The sequence below is a fragment of the Plectropomus leopardus genome, chromosome 13 (genome assembly GCF_008729295.1).
Source record: "Plectropomus leopardus isolate mb chromosome 13, YSFRI_Pleo_2.0, whole genome shotgun sequence".
NCBI classification, from domain to species: domain Eukaryota; kingdom Metazoa; phylum Chordata; class Actinopteri; order Perciformes; family Serranidae; genus Plectropomus; species Plectropomus leopardus.
Window position 1 is genome coordinate 22,215,296 of NC_056475.1, and position 14,431 is coordinate 22,229,726.

General features: G+C 40.4%; 1 protein-coding gene across 1 annotated transcript in view; it reads left to right on the forward strand.

The window, feature by feature from the left end:
• The first annotated feature begins 1,032 nt into the window (after positions 1–1,032).
• The window catches only part of LOC121952273 (ryanodine receptor 1-like), a 49,041-nt gene continuing 35,642 nt past the window's right edge, over positions 1,033–14,431 (forward strand). The window contains exons 1-35 of the mRNA XM_042498844.1: positions 1,033–1,080; positions 4,398–4,517; positions 4,614–4,712; positions 4,845–4,865; positions 5,265–5,339; positions 5,478–5,556; positions 5,639–5,751; positions 5,841–5,940; positions 6,019–6,115; positions 6,716–6,790; positions 6,897–7,053; positions 7,164–7,328; positions 7,461–7,582; positions 7,680–7,866; positions 8,009–8,144; positions 8,291–8,386; positions 8,559–8,677; positions 8,847–8,980; positions 9,105–9,346; positions 9,613–9,805; positions 9,931–10,147; positions 10,219–10,323; positions 10,422–10,525; positions 10,609–10,692; positions 10,821–10,980; positions 11,087–11,234; positions 11,368–11,567; positions 11,656–11,830; positions 11,944–12,152; positions 12,251–12,609; positions 12,727–12,856; positions 13,088–13,248; positions 13,356–13,518; positions 13,599–13,685; positions 13,815–14,041. Coding sequence (XP_042354778.1) covers positions 1,033–1,080; positions 4,398–4,517; positions 4,614–4,712; positions 4,845–4,865; positions 5,265–5,339; positions 5,478–5,556; positions 5,639–5,751; positions 5,841–5,940; positions 6,019–6,115; positions 6,716–6,790; positions 6,897–7,053; positions 7,164–7,328; positions 7,461–7,582; positions 7,680–7,866; positions 8,009–8,144; positions 8,291–8,386; positions 8,559–8,677; positions 8,847–8,980; positions 9,105–9,346; positions 9,613–9,805; positions 9,931–10,147; positions 10,219–10,323; positions 10,422–10,525; positions 10,609–10,692; positions 10,821–10,980; positions 11,087–11,234; positions 11,368–11,567; positions 11,656–11,830; positions 11,944–12,152; positions 12,251–12,609; positions 12,727–12,856; positions 13,088–13,248; positions 13,356–13,518; positions 13,599–13,685; positions 13,815–14,041 — 4,907 coding nt within the window. The remainder of the gene's footprint in view (positions 1,081–4,397; positions 4,518–4,613; positions 4,713–4,844; positions 4,866–5,264; positions 5,340–5,477; positions 5,557–5,638; positions 5,752–5,840; positions 5,941–6,018; positions 6,116–6,715; positions 6,791–6,896; positions 7,054–7,163; positions 7,329–7,460; positions 7,583–7,679; positions 7,867–8,008; positions 8,145–8,290; positions 8,387–8,558; positions 8,678–8,846; positions 8,981–9,104; positions 9,347–9,612; positions 9,806–9,930; positions 10,148–10,218; positions 10,324–10,421; positions 10,526–10,608; positions 10,693–10,820; positions 10,981–11,086; positions 11,235–11,367; positions 11,568–11,655; positions 11,831–11,943; positions 12,153–12,250; positions 12,610–12,726; positions 12,857–13,087; positions 13,249–13,355; positions 13,519–13,598; positions 13,686–13,814; positions 14,042–14,431) is intronic.

Below are 14,431 nucleotides of genomic sequence, written 5' to 3' on the forward strand. Positions count from 1 at the left end.
AAAAACCAGAAAAATGTTTGTGAGGGTTTTTAGCACCAGTCAAACTCTAGAGATAATTGGACTAAATCATGTATCACAGAGTTTCTTGGTGGCTGAATGAATATAGTGCATACTTCATACACCTGTTTTTGCTGGTTCAAGTCCAGTGAGGAACCTCTGTTTGACCTTTTCACTTGAAGTGCAGACATGCTAACTCATTTCTGAGTTTTAGGACTGGGGCACACTATTCACATAATTGCTATTAATGCTTAATCCGAATTTGTTTGCTTGTGTGTATGGAAAGTTGGGAAACCTGGAATAAAAAGCTAAATAAGACAAGTTTAGCCATATCGGACATGATGGATGAATGGTTAATGTGTGAGCCCTTCACACTGGATTTTGGGGTTCAAGATTTTTTGACACTGAATTATTGTTTTAAGTAATCAGGATGTATACGTGAAGTAAATGGAGACTGTGCACATTCAGTTTTGCAGAATAGCTAAACAGGCCTGTTCCTATTATGAGAAAAAAACTGAAATATTACATGATTGAACAAGTAAATTTAGAATAATAGAAAGTTAATGAAAGGACTAAATTCAGTAGTATGCAAATGATACAAGGGTTGACTATTAAACTTGGAAAACTGCATCAATCAATTCTGCCCCTCATTCAACTTTTTGTTTTTAAATCGCTGCATCATAAGAGTTCTCACTTAATTTTCATATCTTACTCTGCTGCAGCCATTTGTTATCTAACTATATAGTGCAAACCAATGGTTCGGATACCATAACAGGAACATCTGAATTGCTAGTTCAGCTTTGTCAGCTTGCTGCTCCACCTCTTTACGATGCTGTAATGAGCAGGAGTGAACAGTCAATCCCTCTGCCTCATACCACGGCCAGAGTGAGGCACAGGACCCACATTGCCCTTCAGAAACTTTCTCCAACATTGCCTTGCCTCATGTGGTGGGCACACAGACACCAGGAGTAACAGAACTGAGAGTGAAACGTTTTCTCATTTTTCTCAAGGTCTTGCTTTTAATGCCTTGGGAGAATGGCAGAAGGTGCAGATGGAGAGGAAGAGATTCAGTTCCTGCGTACGGTAAGTGATGCTGTCTGCCTCTTCTCATAAAGTATCAGTAAATTTATTTAGTCAACAATGAACAATAATTTGCTTTTTGTGTAATGACTTGTTGCTTTGTAAGAGACGATAGACTTTTACTGTGTTGGGTGACTTGGACTGAGCAGATTGACAAGGACAGGTGGCTGCTTTTGTCAGCATTGTTATCTATTTATATCACAGTGGGTTCTTGACATATCAGTGTTTTGTCTCAAAGAAGAAAACTTCTGGTGTCAAGTAACACTTAATGCATAAACATAGTAATGTTTTACCACATTTTGATACAATCACTTGAAAGTATTATGACATTTTAATGGTGAAAGCCCCATATGGTTGAGTTGTTAAAAGTGAAAATCCACTGAAAGCCAGAGTTTGATTCTGAGTTTTATGATTAGGTTGTGTAAAATTCAGTTTAGTTTAGACTCATAAAATGATAAATGCTGAAACTATCCGTTCTTACAGTGGATGAATGGACTGGTAGTGTGAACTGCTGGACTAAATTGTAAGATGCCAGTGGTTTATTAGGAATGTGGATGTTTTTGTCTTGGCTTGAAGGCTGAATATCTACAACATGATATGGTTGTTAAGGTTTGCCAAAAAACAAAACCTTGAGACACATAGTCCACCAACTTCCTGTTGAATGCAGTGTCACCATTTTTGTTCCTTGATGTTACTACAGATTAAATACTGTCCTGTTTTTTTTTGCTTATAGAGAGAATAAAAAATAATGTGCGATTATTTGTTTTTGTGTCAGTAACCCATTTTACCAAGACTAGCCTTTTATCTTGAAAGGAATAACCAATTTCCATACCTTTAAAAAAAAAAAAAGACGTTTTACAGATTGTAGTGTCTCAAACCTAAAATGTTTGATTGGTCATAACTTACTACTTATTTGTGACTTAATTGCCCCAACATCATGTAATATATACTAAGTTTGTTGCTCCTTGGAAATAATTGTCCTGTACAAATGGAGGTAATATGTTGCTGAGCACTTACTCTCTGCTTTTTCTGACACAGTTCAGTATGTAACTATTTGTAAACCAAACCTGATCAATTTCTGTGCATGATGTCCGTATCCCACACCAAAATTTAATCCAAGCATTTTGTATTAGGTCTTTGTTCTACTGCAGCCCCAGTTTGTGATTTAGGTAACATGTATTTTTAATACCAATATCTTGCTTATGAAAGTTTCAGTTAATTTTATTGTTTTACAATTTATCAATTTTACAATTGATTTAAAAGTGCATGTTATAAAATATTTAGGTTAGATCCATTTATTTTTGTTACATTGCTCACTGCTGAGCTACACAGATCGGATTTCCACTTTAGATCTCTGTGCCAAAGTCTGCAGAAGGGCATTGTGGCCTTGCAAGGAGCCTTCTGTATGTAACACTCTATTTGAATAGCCAGCATTAATACTCAGCTATTGTAGATGCTCCACATAGTGTCACTTGAGTTTCTCTAGACCCTAGTAACCTGAACCCCACCTTGAGTGTAAGCCAGACACTGATTATGTATAGACTGCATTATAAGTATTACTTGAAGTTCCTCGAAGCCACTTGATTATGCATGCTAAAGAAAGTTTAATATTTTGATAAACATAAGAGACATTCAAATTTAAATATGTTTACTTTTACATATTTAATGAAGCAGCTACATACATCTAAAAATGTGAATGTTTTCAATTGGTTTTGTCTAATCTACTTGTTACACAGCTCTAAAGTAAAACATGTGAACAATGTGTCACAAAGTTGCTGCCAGTCTGTAGCTGTTCACTCTGAACTCCACTGAGGTCTATATATACTGTGTGAGGATTAGCAAGTTCAAAGCTTGGCCCATTTCAGCACCTGCTTACTTCAGTCCATGTGGGAACTGAAGTAATACTCGAATTGTTTGTTATGAGATGCTGGTTTCAGAACATTTTTTTTCTACAGCGGTTCTCACATGTCAAATCTTCTGGAAAAACTGGTTAGAATTTTAGATAAACACCTATCTGCTCGCCTCATGTCGTCTTGGGCGCATCTGTCTTTCAGTGAGTCGGTCTGTCACTCTGTCAGTGTGACTGCCTGTAGACACATTTGTCTCCACACAGTCACTTGGGAACAGAACGTGTCAGAAACTTGATACTTACTTCTGTCATAAGCTATGACTGGGATTGTCAATTTGTCAAAGGGTCTCTAATATTTAACTGAATTCTCTTTGAGGTAGCAACACATCATGTCTGCTATATAGGATGTGTGTTTCATTGTTGTTGTTAAATAAGATATTGGAGTAGCTCATGTGCTCAGGACATAAGATAGATAAAGACAAAACCGACTGCACCAACTACCCTTTACAATGCTGCAAAATTACAAACAGTTATTCAGGCACGATACAAATGTTCACACTAATGTTAATATATTTTTTATTTATTTAACAGAATCTGTTGCCAGTTTACAGCTTCATATACAACCATAATAAGGCACAATTAAACTGCATAACAGTTTAACCTAAACACACAATTGACAACTATATTTGATTGTTTTTACTGAAATGGCATTTGTTACTTACTGACTTCTGTCTTGAGTAATGGGAATGAGCCAGAAAAATTTTTAATTCCTCTCCTCACAAAGATGGCTCATTTCCATATTCAATCTCTGAAATGTGGGTCATTTTTTTTTTTCTGGCAGTCAAATCCTAAATATCTGTTGCTTTCCAGAAGGGGATGTGTGAACAGCAGGTGCAGCAGCCTGAAATAGAGATCTGAGGGGGAGTGGCTGGTGTATGGAGCCAGAGAGGTTGGGAGATTAGAGCTGGGCCAGTGACGGGCACAGAGAAATAACTTAACAGGACTAAACAAGCGCAGGGTAGGAAAAGTTGTGTAAGGACACAGTTTATTTTTCGAAGGTTATTTTATTTCTGCGTTGTCCCAAGTTTCTGTTATTTTCTATCTGATTAAAGATTCGGTGGCTAAATCAAAATGATGTATGTGATGAGATACATTTAGACATTTACACTATCTGTGCTCCTTTGTTGACGGCTTTCTTGGTACGCAACCAGCTCTAAATTCATTTCACTTGTAATGTCGACCCTCGCAAATGTAGCACAGTTTAAATCATATGGATATGACCTATCAGAGTCATGAATGGCACATTAAAGGGATGAATCACTCCAAAATAAAAACACACAATTTTTGTATATGCTATAGAGATGTCTGTCTTCTCTCTGATGCAATGGAACTTCTGCCTGTCTTTTGTTTTCCTGCATAAATGCCAATGAACAACCCTCCTCCTTCCCTCTGGACTTTTTTGTATTTGTAGGATGACCAGGTGGTGCTGCAGTGCACTGCATCTATTCTTAAGGAACAGATAAAGCTGTGTCTTTCGTGTGAAGGATTTGGGAATCGTCTGTGTTTCCTTGAGACCACCTCTAACGCTCAGGTAGTGACCCATGGTTCTTAAAGCCTTTTATTTCATTTCTTTGAGAAATTAAATTTCCTCTACTTACCAAGTTGTTTTGCCTGTCCTGTGTTTTAGAATGTCCCTCCAGATCTTGCTATCTGCTGCTTCATTTTGGAGCAGTCTCTGTCTGTGCGAGCATTACAGGAGATGCTGTCCAACTCATCTGTGGATGAGGTAAGACATGGGATGTACCCATGATATAATTAACAAATACAGAGTATTGGTCATTCAACAACTCAAACTCACTTTGTTTCTTTTCTGACTTGACTGCACACGCTCCTTCACTCTCCCACCTGCCCACCACAGGCTGTTGATTTGGACAAATGGGTATGTTTGCTCATTTTCCCCCTGTCACTATCTACTGCTTCAGCCTCAGTGTTCATGTCATAACTGCATTGTAGCTACATTTCAAACCTTATTAATGTTATATAAAGAGTGTTACCCTGCAACTTAAGTATTGTTTTTCTCATTTGCCTCGGCTGTTCTGAGATTATTCAGTATGTTTTGTGTCACTTGCACTTTTTTGGTTTTACAAATGTAATATATGGCCGTGGTTTTTTATTCCTCCTTACTGAGACTGTAATCTTGCCCGACTGTTATTTTGATATAAACATGGCAATGCTGTTACACTGAAGGGGTTTAACGGGGACAACTTTGAATACGTTAACCTGACATCCCTTCTGCATTCAGTTGACTTTACCTCTGCCTGCCTCTATTTGCTCTCAGTCATCACAAGGTGGGGGTCACCGAACCCTGCTGTACGGACATGCCATCCTCCTGAAACACACTCACTCCAGCATGGTGAGCACATTTACAGTAAAGTTTGCAGCTCCTGCTGCTCTGTCCTGTCCTTTCCTCTAAGCAGTAGTCATCCTCACTGTCTTTCATCAACATTTTTTGAAGTAACACTAAGCTGTTATCACTCTCTTTGTGTTGCAGTACTTGAGCTGTTTGACCACTTCGCGCTCACTGACAGACAAATTGGCTTTTGATGTGGGCTTGCAAGAAGACTCCACAGGTTGCTATGGACTTTTCTGTCCATTATGTCCCACACATGCCAGTGTAGATTTCTGTATTCTAACTCTGTTTGTCCATCACAGGAGAGGCCTGTTGGTGGACTATCCACCCAGCCTCCAAGCAAAGGTCTGAAGGCGAGAAGGTTAGGGTGGGAGATGACCTCATTCTTGTCAGTGTTTCTTCAGAGAGATACTTGGTAATCATGATTTTTTTTTATACTTGCACTGTAACTGACAATTTTTTGTCACCAACTCCTACCAATATTACAAATTACACTTTTTTCAGCATCTCTCTTACGCCAGTGGTGATTTGATGGTAGATGCCTCTTTCATGCAAACACTGTGGACAATGACCCCTGTGATGTCCGGATGTGAACTTGCTGAAGGTCTGTAATTTTGTCCTTTTTTTTTGTCCTCAAAACTGTCCACTCTCTCTTAGCAATATGCTTTTTTTTCCTCTTTAGGGTTTCTGACGGGAGGTTATGTGCTGAGGCTGTTCCATGGTCACATGGACGAATGTTTGGCAATCCCAGGAGCTGACCAAGGGGACGACCAGCGCAGGTGACCAGTATCTTTTATTACTGTAAATGCCGTCAAATATTAAAACAATGTGCAGATGGATTTTGTTTGTTTTAGCTCTGCACTTTATGTAATTCTCATCCATTTTCCAAAGCATCCATACATTTTTCAGTATGTTCCTTAGATTATAAAACATGCCTCTGGTGTTGTGTTTCTCTTGATGAATAATGATGTAGCGACTTTCTTGAAAGCGTTTTTACACTTGACAAAGTTTTATATAAATAAGACTGCCCCTTATCCTTATTATATGTTTTCACATCCTTTTTCTGCTTGATTAGATTTTTTTAGCAGTATTGCTTGTAAATATTTTTCAGCATCTTAAATCCTAGGGTCACAGGGTCCCTGAAGGGTCCTTCAAGGAGTTTCCAGAGTGGTCCATGCTTGCAATCTGCATGACTACGTAACAAATATTCATTGTTACGTACTTACCCATTTGAGGACCACCTCAAGTGTCTGCAAGCTGATTGTCATAGTGTAAAACCATTGAAAATTGATTAAAGTATTTTTGTCAACTTTAAATTTCAGTAAACCTGTTGCTCGTTATGACTCCTTTTTGACTTGTTTTATTTTTTATTTTTTCAGAGTTGCTCATTATGAAGGAGGGGCTGTATGCAGCCATGCTCGATCCTTATGGAGACTTGAGCCACTACGAATCGCGTGAGTGTCTGTTCTTAGTCCTTGCATTTATAAAGGAGTATTACAACCATTCAATTTTTGTGGCTTTACCATATGCAGAGGCTCATTCATTTGTGTCTGTTGGTAGTTGGAGTGGAGGTCACATTAAATGGGGCCAATCTTTCCGGATTCGTCACATAACAACAGGAAGATACCTTTGTCTGGATGAAGAGAAAGGACTGCTGTTGGTGGACCCGGAGAAGGCAAATTCCAAGATGACTGCCTTCTGTTTCAGAATTTCAAAGGTCTGTGTCATTAGTAAGCTGCGCCAGAAATCTCCAAGTGTTTGAGACTTCATTGTACATTGTAGAGATACCAGTCTTAATGAACACCACACTTTTTATTTAAACTACAGGAAAAAATTGAAGTGGCCCAGAAGCGAGATGTGGAAGGTATGGGCATACCTGAGATCAAGTATGGAGAGTCCATGTGTTTCGTACAGCATGTTTTAACTGGCCTCTGGCTGACATATGCTGCTGTTGATGCCAAATCTGCGCGTCTGGGTCCTTTAAAGAGAAAGGTTAGTCAGAGTTATACATCAGGGTAATCAGCAAAGTATAAGTTACCAGTGCCAATAAATGCTGGGACAACAATGTCAGCTCGAGAGTTAAGCAGATACATGTGTTTAAGAGCACCTTTATTCAATTCCTAGGCCATACTCCACAAAGAAGGTCACATGGATGATGCGCTCACAGTGGCTCGATCTCAGACTGAAGAGTCCCAAGCTGCCAGAATGATTTTCAGCACAACAGGCCTCTTCAATCAGTTCATCAAGTAACACTGCTTTAATTCATTCAAATATTTACTAATTGTTGTTTTAAAATGACAGCATATTTGTTGTGGTATTCTCAGTTTCTTTTCATATCTGCAGAGGTCTAGATGCTCTTAGTGGGAAAAACAAATCTGCCAATCCCCCATCTCTGCCTATGGACACAGTGGTGCTCTCCCTGCAGGACCTCATTTTCTACTTCCGACCCCCTGAGGAGGAGCTGGAGCATGAGGACAAACAGTTCAAGCTTCGTTCCCTCAAAAACAGACAGAACCTCTTTCAGGAAGAGGTTAGTTGGTCTAACTGCTAGGAATAACTAGTAATGAAAATGTGTAACAGTGGCATGTCTGGATGTAAATTTAGTTCGGTTGATTTATATGCGTTCAGTATTTGTATTTGTGTTCTTCATGCATTGTTAATGTTTTTAACAGGGAATGATTACTCTTGTCCTGGACTGCGTTGATCGGCTCAATGTCTACAACACAGCAGCACACTTCTCAGAGTATGCTGGGGAAGAAGCCGCAGAGTCATGGAAGGAGATAGTAAATTTACTGTATGAACTGCTAGGTATGCCCATCTGGTGATTTGTTTGATGCATTCATGGCGATTGTAGATTAAACATTATTATGTTCCCCATATCTTGCCATTTCTGTTGTTTGTGAATGTCATGTATTACGGTATTTTCTGCTTTTCTTTTCTCTCCTTTTGTGAAGCTTCTTTGATCAGAGGTAATCGTGCTAACTGTGCCCTGTTCTGTGATAACCTTGACTGGCTGGTCAGTAAATTGGATCGTTTGGAGGCATCTTCAGGTATCTAAGGCACATAGAAGCTTTTGTTAAGCTTTGTAATGCTTTATGAAGACTGTAATTTTATTGCTGTGTTTGTTTCCGAGGATTGTATTGTATTGTGCTTTTCTGCCATGCCATATAAAAATGTACTGCCAGAGTTTGTTTATGTATTGTGCCATTTGTATGATGACAGGAATCCTGGAGGTGTTGTACTGTGTTCTGATCGAGAGTCCAGAGGTGCTGAATATTATCCAGGAGAATCACATCAAGTCAATCATCTCTCTGCTGGATAAACATGGACGCAATCATAAGGTAAGGAAAATGTTTGCTGAGCATGTTGGCAAGAAACTCTGAAACTTCTAAGTAGATTCCAGTTCATGTATTCTTTATCATATGAGGTATAGTAACGTATATCAAATCTAAGGGTAAAAGGAGCAGTGGAAAAATCTGCATTGATCTCTGTCTCCTTTTTTTTCGCCAGGTCTTGGATGTGCTCTGTTCTCTGTGTGTGTGTAACGGGGTTGCTGTAAGGTCAAATCAGAATCTCATCACAGAGAATCTGCTTCCAGGTCGAGACCTCCTACTTCAAACTAACATTATCAATTATGTGACCAGGTGGGTCAGTTTATATGAACACACTTGAAGTACAGGCTTAATAGCTTTATGCTCTTTTTCTGTGCTGAAGCCCAGTTATCCCAAAATCTGTACTGAGTTCAGTTTGTTTTGTAATTTTTCTTAGCATGAGACCCAACATTTTCCTTGGAACTTGTGAAGGATCCACACAGTATAAAAAATGGTATTTTGAGGTGATGGTGGACCAAGTGGAGCCGTTCCTTACAGCTCAGCCGTATCACCTGCGTGTGGGTTGGGCTCTGACAGAAGGCTACAGTCCTTACCCTGGTGGAGGGGAAGGCTGGGGGGGCAACGGAGTTGGGGATGACCTCTACTCCTACGGTTTTGATGGGCTTCACCTCTGGTCAGGTAAGTTAAAAATGGTTGACTTATAAGTGGTGTTTTGCATGCAAGCGTTCAGCACTGGCATCATCTCTCGATCAAATTTAGACAATTTATTACCAAGAACATGTACATGTATTACCTTCTTCTAAAGCAATTTTAATTGAATTTGATCTTCTGCTTTTGTGCCAATACCACTTAAATGTTCCTACATTGATTTACAATAATTAAATCTTCCAAGATTTTATGTATATTGACAAAATCTCAGTTTAGTTTGCTTTATGTTTCCACAGGACGTGTCCCACGTCATGTTGCCACACCCAACCAGCACATCCTGGCAGCAGAAGACGTGGTCAGCTGTTGTTTGGATCTGAGCGTGCCCAGTATTTCCTTCCGTATCAATGGGCATCCTGTTCAGGGCATGTTTGAGAACTTCAACCTGGACGGCTTGTTCTTCCCAGTTGTCAGCTTCTCTGCAGGCGTTAAGTAGGGAATTATAAATTCAATTGAATTATAAAATTAAATACTATGAATTTTATTTAATTTAAGTCTTGTGCAGCACAGTTATTACATATGAGCCTAATGTAAAAATTTCTACTCCTAACTGCAAGGTTGCGATTTCTTCTCGGAGGGCGTCATGGGGATTTCAAGTTCCTCCCACCTCCAGGTTATGCTCCATGCTATGAAGCAGTGCTGCCCAGGGACCGTTTGCGGATTGAGCCCATCAAGGAGTATAAGCATGATTTTGATGGCATCCGCAACCTGTTGGGCCCAACGCAGTCCCTCTCACATACAGCCTTCACTCCTTGCCCTGTGGACACTATACAGGTAAAATCCTAGTCCATGCTCTTTTTTTTGTCTTCATCTGTTCCGTTGCACTGAATTTATTATTCTTTCAGATTGTCCTTCCTCCTCATCTGGAGCGCATTCGAGAGAAGCTTGCAGAAAATAGCCATGAGTTATGGGCTGTTACTCGCATTGAACAAGGGTGGACTTATGGACCAGTGAGTGTTTTTAGCTTGTTTTTTTTTCATTGAAAATGTTCCTGTGTACACTAACAATTCCCTTAAAAAATCTTTGCGCTTGCTTTTTTAAAATCAAGTTTCGTGATGACAACAAGAAGCTGCATCCCTGCTTGGTGGATTTCCAGAGCTTGCCAGAACCCGAGAAGAACTACAATTTAGCAATGTCGGGAGAGACACTCAAGTAAGTCAGCGCCTTTGCTTAATTAACATTACTGTGCTTTTGTCTTTTAGGATTTTTAATGCCTTGTGTGATTCATTTCACAGGACTTTGCTGGCACTCGGCTGTCATGTAGGAATGGGAGATGAGAAAGCTGAGGAGAATCTGAAAAAGATAAAGCTTCCCAAAACGTGAGCTACAAGGCTTCCATTTATTTTGATTCATTTTGTAACATTGCTTCTCTTTTATTATCTGTACTGTTAACAGCTTCATAAAGCCTAACTGGGATCCATTCTGATCACAAAGCATTGTTTGTTAGTTACATACAGAGTAGCGGATATAAGCCAGCCCCTCTGGACCTCAACCATGTCAAGCTAACTCCTAATCAGAACACTCTAGTGGAGAGACTGGCAGAAAACGGACACAATGTATGGGCAAGAGATCGGGTTCGCCAGGGCTGGACATACAGCATTGTCCAGGTACTACCATTGTTTTTATGAAGAAGTTCCTGTGGTAATATTAACAAGTATTATTAAGAAGTTTATTCTTTTACCTTTTCATCTTTGATGTAATTTTCTTTTATAGGATATAATGAACAAGCGCAATCCCCGTCTGGTGCCTTACAACCTACTGGATGAAAAGACTAAAAAGACCAACAGAGACACGGTTTGCGCAGCTGTTCGCACTCTCATCGGATATGGTTACAACATAGAGCCACCTGACCAGGAGAGCAGTAAGTTTGCACAAGCAGGATGGCAGGAATATTCTTTTATGTCATCTGATAAGATTTGTCTTTAAAGCTAGAGGCATTTCATTTAAACTACAAGCTTTTCTGTTAAGTGTTCATTGTGTTTGTGTTAATGTAGGTGGGCATGGACCAGCAGCTGGTGATAAGATCAGAGTGTTCAGAGCAGAGAAATCTTATGCTGTCACACAGGGGAAGTGGTACTTTGAGTTTGAGGCTGTGACAGTCGGGGAGATGAGAGTGGGCTGGGCCAGGCCCAGTGTTCGAGCAGACACAGAACTTGGTGCTGATGAGTTGGCATATGTCTTCAATGGCTTCAAGGTGGGTGCAAGACGTAGTTTACATGCTTGCAAAGGATTCCAAAGCCTCTGTAATACTGAACTCAAAAATTAGCATCTTTCTTTTTCAGGCCCAACGTTGGCATGTGGGAAATGAGCCATTTGGTCGTCAGTGGCTGTCTGGTGATGTGGTGGGTTGCATGATTGACCTCACAGAGATGAACATAATGTTTACACTCAACGGAGAAATGTTGATCAGCGACTCAGGCTCAGAGATGGCTTTTAAGGATATTGACATAGGAGAGGGTAAGTACGGTAACAAATAACAGCAATTGAAGTTTTGGGGTAGAGACGCTGGGTATAAGCACATGTGGGTTTGTGTTTCTGATGCAGATCATGTATGTTTTTAACATCCCTAGGTTTCATACCTGTGTGCAGTCTGGGCTTGTCCCAGGTTGGCAGGATCAACTTGGGTCAGAACGTCAGCAGTCTTCGTTATTTTACCATTTGTGGCCTGCAGGAGGGATTTGAACCTTTTGCTATTAATATGAAAAGAGACATTACCATGTGGTTCAGCAAGAGCCTTCCCCAGTTCAACAATGTGCCTACTGATCATCCTCACATGGAGGTACAGTGTATAACCTGACACAGTATTTATTTTTTCCCATTACATATGAGTAAGTATTTTCTAGATCACCAACTGGCCTCCTTTTATTTATGTTCTAGGTGTCTCGCGTTGATGGGACAGTGGAAACTGCCCCTTGTCTCAAAGTCACCCACAAGACATTCGGATCTCAGAACGCAAATACAGATCTGCTATTCCTCAGACTCAGCATGCCAGTCGAGTTCCATGAAACCTTCAAAGTCCCAGCAGGCACCACCCTTCTTACCCGTGCCCTGACCATCCCGGAGGATGAGGTGATAGAGGTGGACCCAGACTCTGACTTTGAAATACTCAAGAAGTCAGCTACTCGCACAGAGAAGGAGGAGGAGAAGAAAGAACCATCTGTGCCTAAAGATATCCCTGCCATCAAAAATGGAGAAAATGAGAAGGATGCGTCGACTGAGAAAAGCAAGAAGAAAGGGTTTGTATAAACTCATGAAGAGTAACGTGACAAGGAGTGTATAAGGGAAAAGGCTTGGATATTGTGTTTACATTTTTGTGTATAGTGCTAATGTGTAATTCTTGCTGTTATTTACAGATTATTTTTCAAGGCTAAGAAGGCTGCATTAATTACTCCAGCCCCAGTTGTTCCCACAATGCCTCGCTTAGTGGAAGATGTGGTGCCAGATGACAGGGATGACATGGACATCATCCTCAACACCACGACAGTATGACTATTACTTCTATTATACTATTACCTCTATTCATTTTTTGCCTCCAGCTCAGCCCTGCCCACCAGAAAAAGGTCATACTGTTTACTAAAAGTAAAAAGGTCTATACAATGTTTCCTTTATATTAGTGTTTTTCATATTAAATGTGTCTGGCAGTACTGTTAAGATGTTATCTTCGCCTGCAACTGTACTGATGTTTGTTTCCCACCCACCTCCTTTCTTTACCAGTATTATTATTCTGTGCGAGTGTTTGCTGGGCAGGAGCCCAGTGGTGTGTGGGTGGGCTGGATCACACCTGACTATCATCAATATGACCCTCATTTTGACCTCAGCAAAGTGAGAAATGTAACAGTCACAGTAGGAGATGATAAAGGCAACATTCATGACAGGTATGTTAATCTATTAGATTAAAAAACAACAACAAAGAAATAGTATATTTTCATAAACAATTACAAAAAATACATTACATTTTGTCCTGCTTTTTTGTCTTTCTCAGTATAAAACGCAGTAACTGCTACATGGTGTGTGGAGGGGAGTTCAGCAGCTCCCAGCAAACCCGAGTCAGTCAAGAAGATTTTGTAATTGGCTGTCTGATTGATTTGGACACCGGACTTATGACTTTCACCGCTAACGGAAAAGAGATCAACACATTTTACCAGGTCGGATAAGCTTCAGTCTGGTATTCATGCAGTTTCTTATGAAGTCACTTAATGCAACCATTTTATGTTCCCCTCTTCAGGTGGAGCCCAACACTAAACTATTCCCAGCGGTCTTTGTCCTTCCTTCCAGTCAGAATATGATTCAGTTTGAACTAGGCAAGCTCAAGGTTAGTCACAAAGAATCACTCCACTCAGTCTGCGGCAATTCTCAAAATCAAGACCACAATTTAGCAGTATTGACTCTGTGAAATGTTTTCTCTCATACATAATTTGTCTTTGTTTACCTGTGCTACTAGAACATCATGCCAATCTCAGCAGCCATGTTTCGGAGTGAGCGCAAGAACCCAGTCCCCCAGTGCCCTCCTAGACTGGATGTCCAGATGCTAACCCCTGTCATCTGGAGCCGCATGCCCAACCACTTCCTGGCTCCAGAGACGGGGCGTATTAGTGAAAAACTGGGCTGGATGATTCAGTGTCAGGAGCCACTCACCATGATGGCCCTCCACATCCCGGAGGAGAACAGGTCAGAGCTCAACAAAAAGGATCACCCCGACTTTGCTTATTGGGAGATAGGTCAGACTTACCACCAGGGATATCTAAGAATTTGCTTCAGTGCTTACAGGCTTCCTCACTGCAGCTAGAATTATTCTTCTCCACTGTTGGAGTTAGGGGCCAATCACACTGAGACTCAACACGCCAGGTGCAACCGCTCCAAAAACAGCCTGGAAGTGCATCTGGGAAAACACCTTTAGTGCCTGTGGTGCAGGGCTGCATGCGCGCCTGTGGCCAAAAGTGACATTAAAGAGCGGTGTGACTCTGTGCCTTGAGCTGAAAAGTTAAAATTATTTTAACTTTAATGTGTGCCCCAAAACACATTGTGAACCCTAAAACCCACATCACTTGGCATTTATGT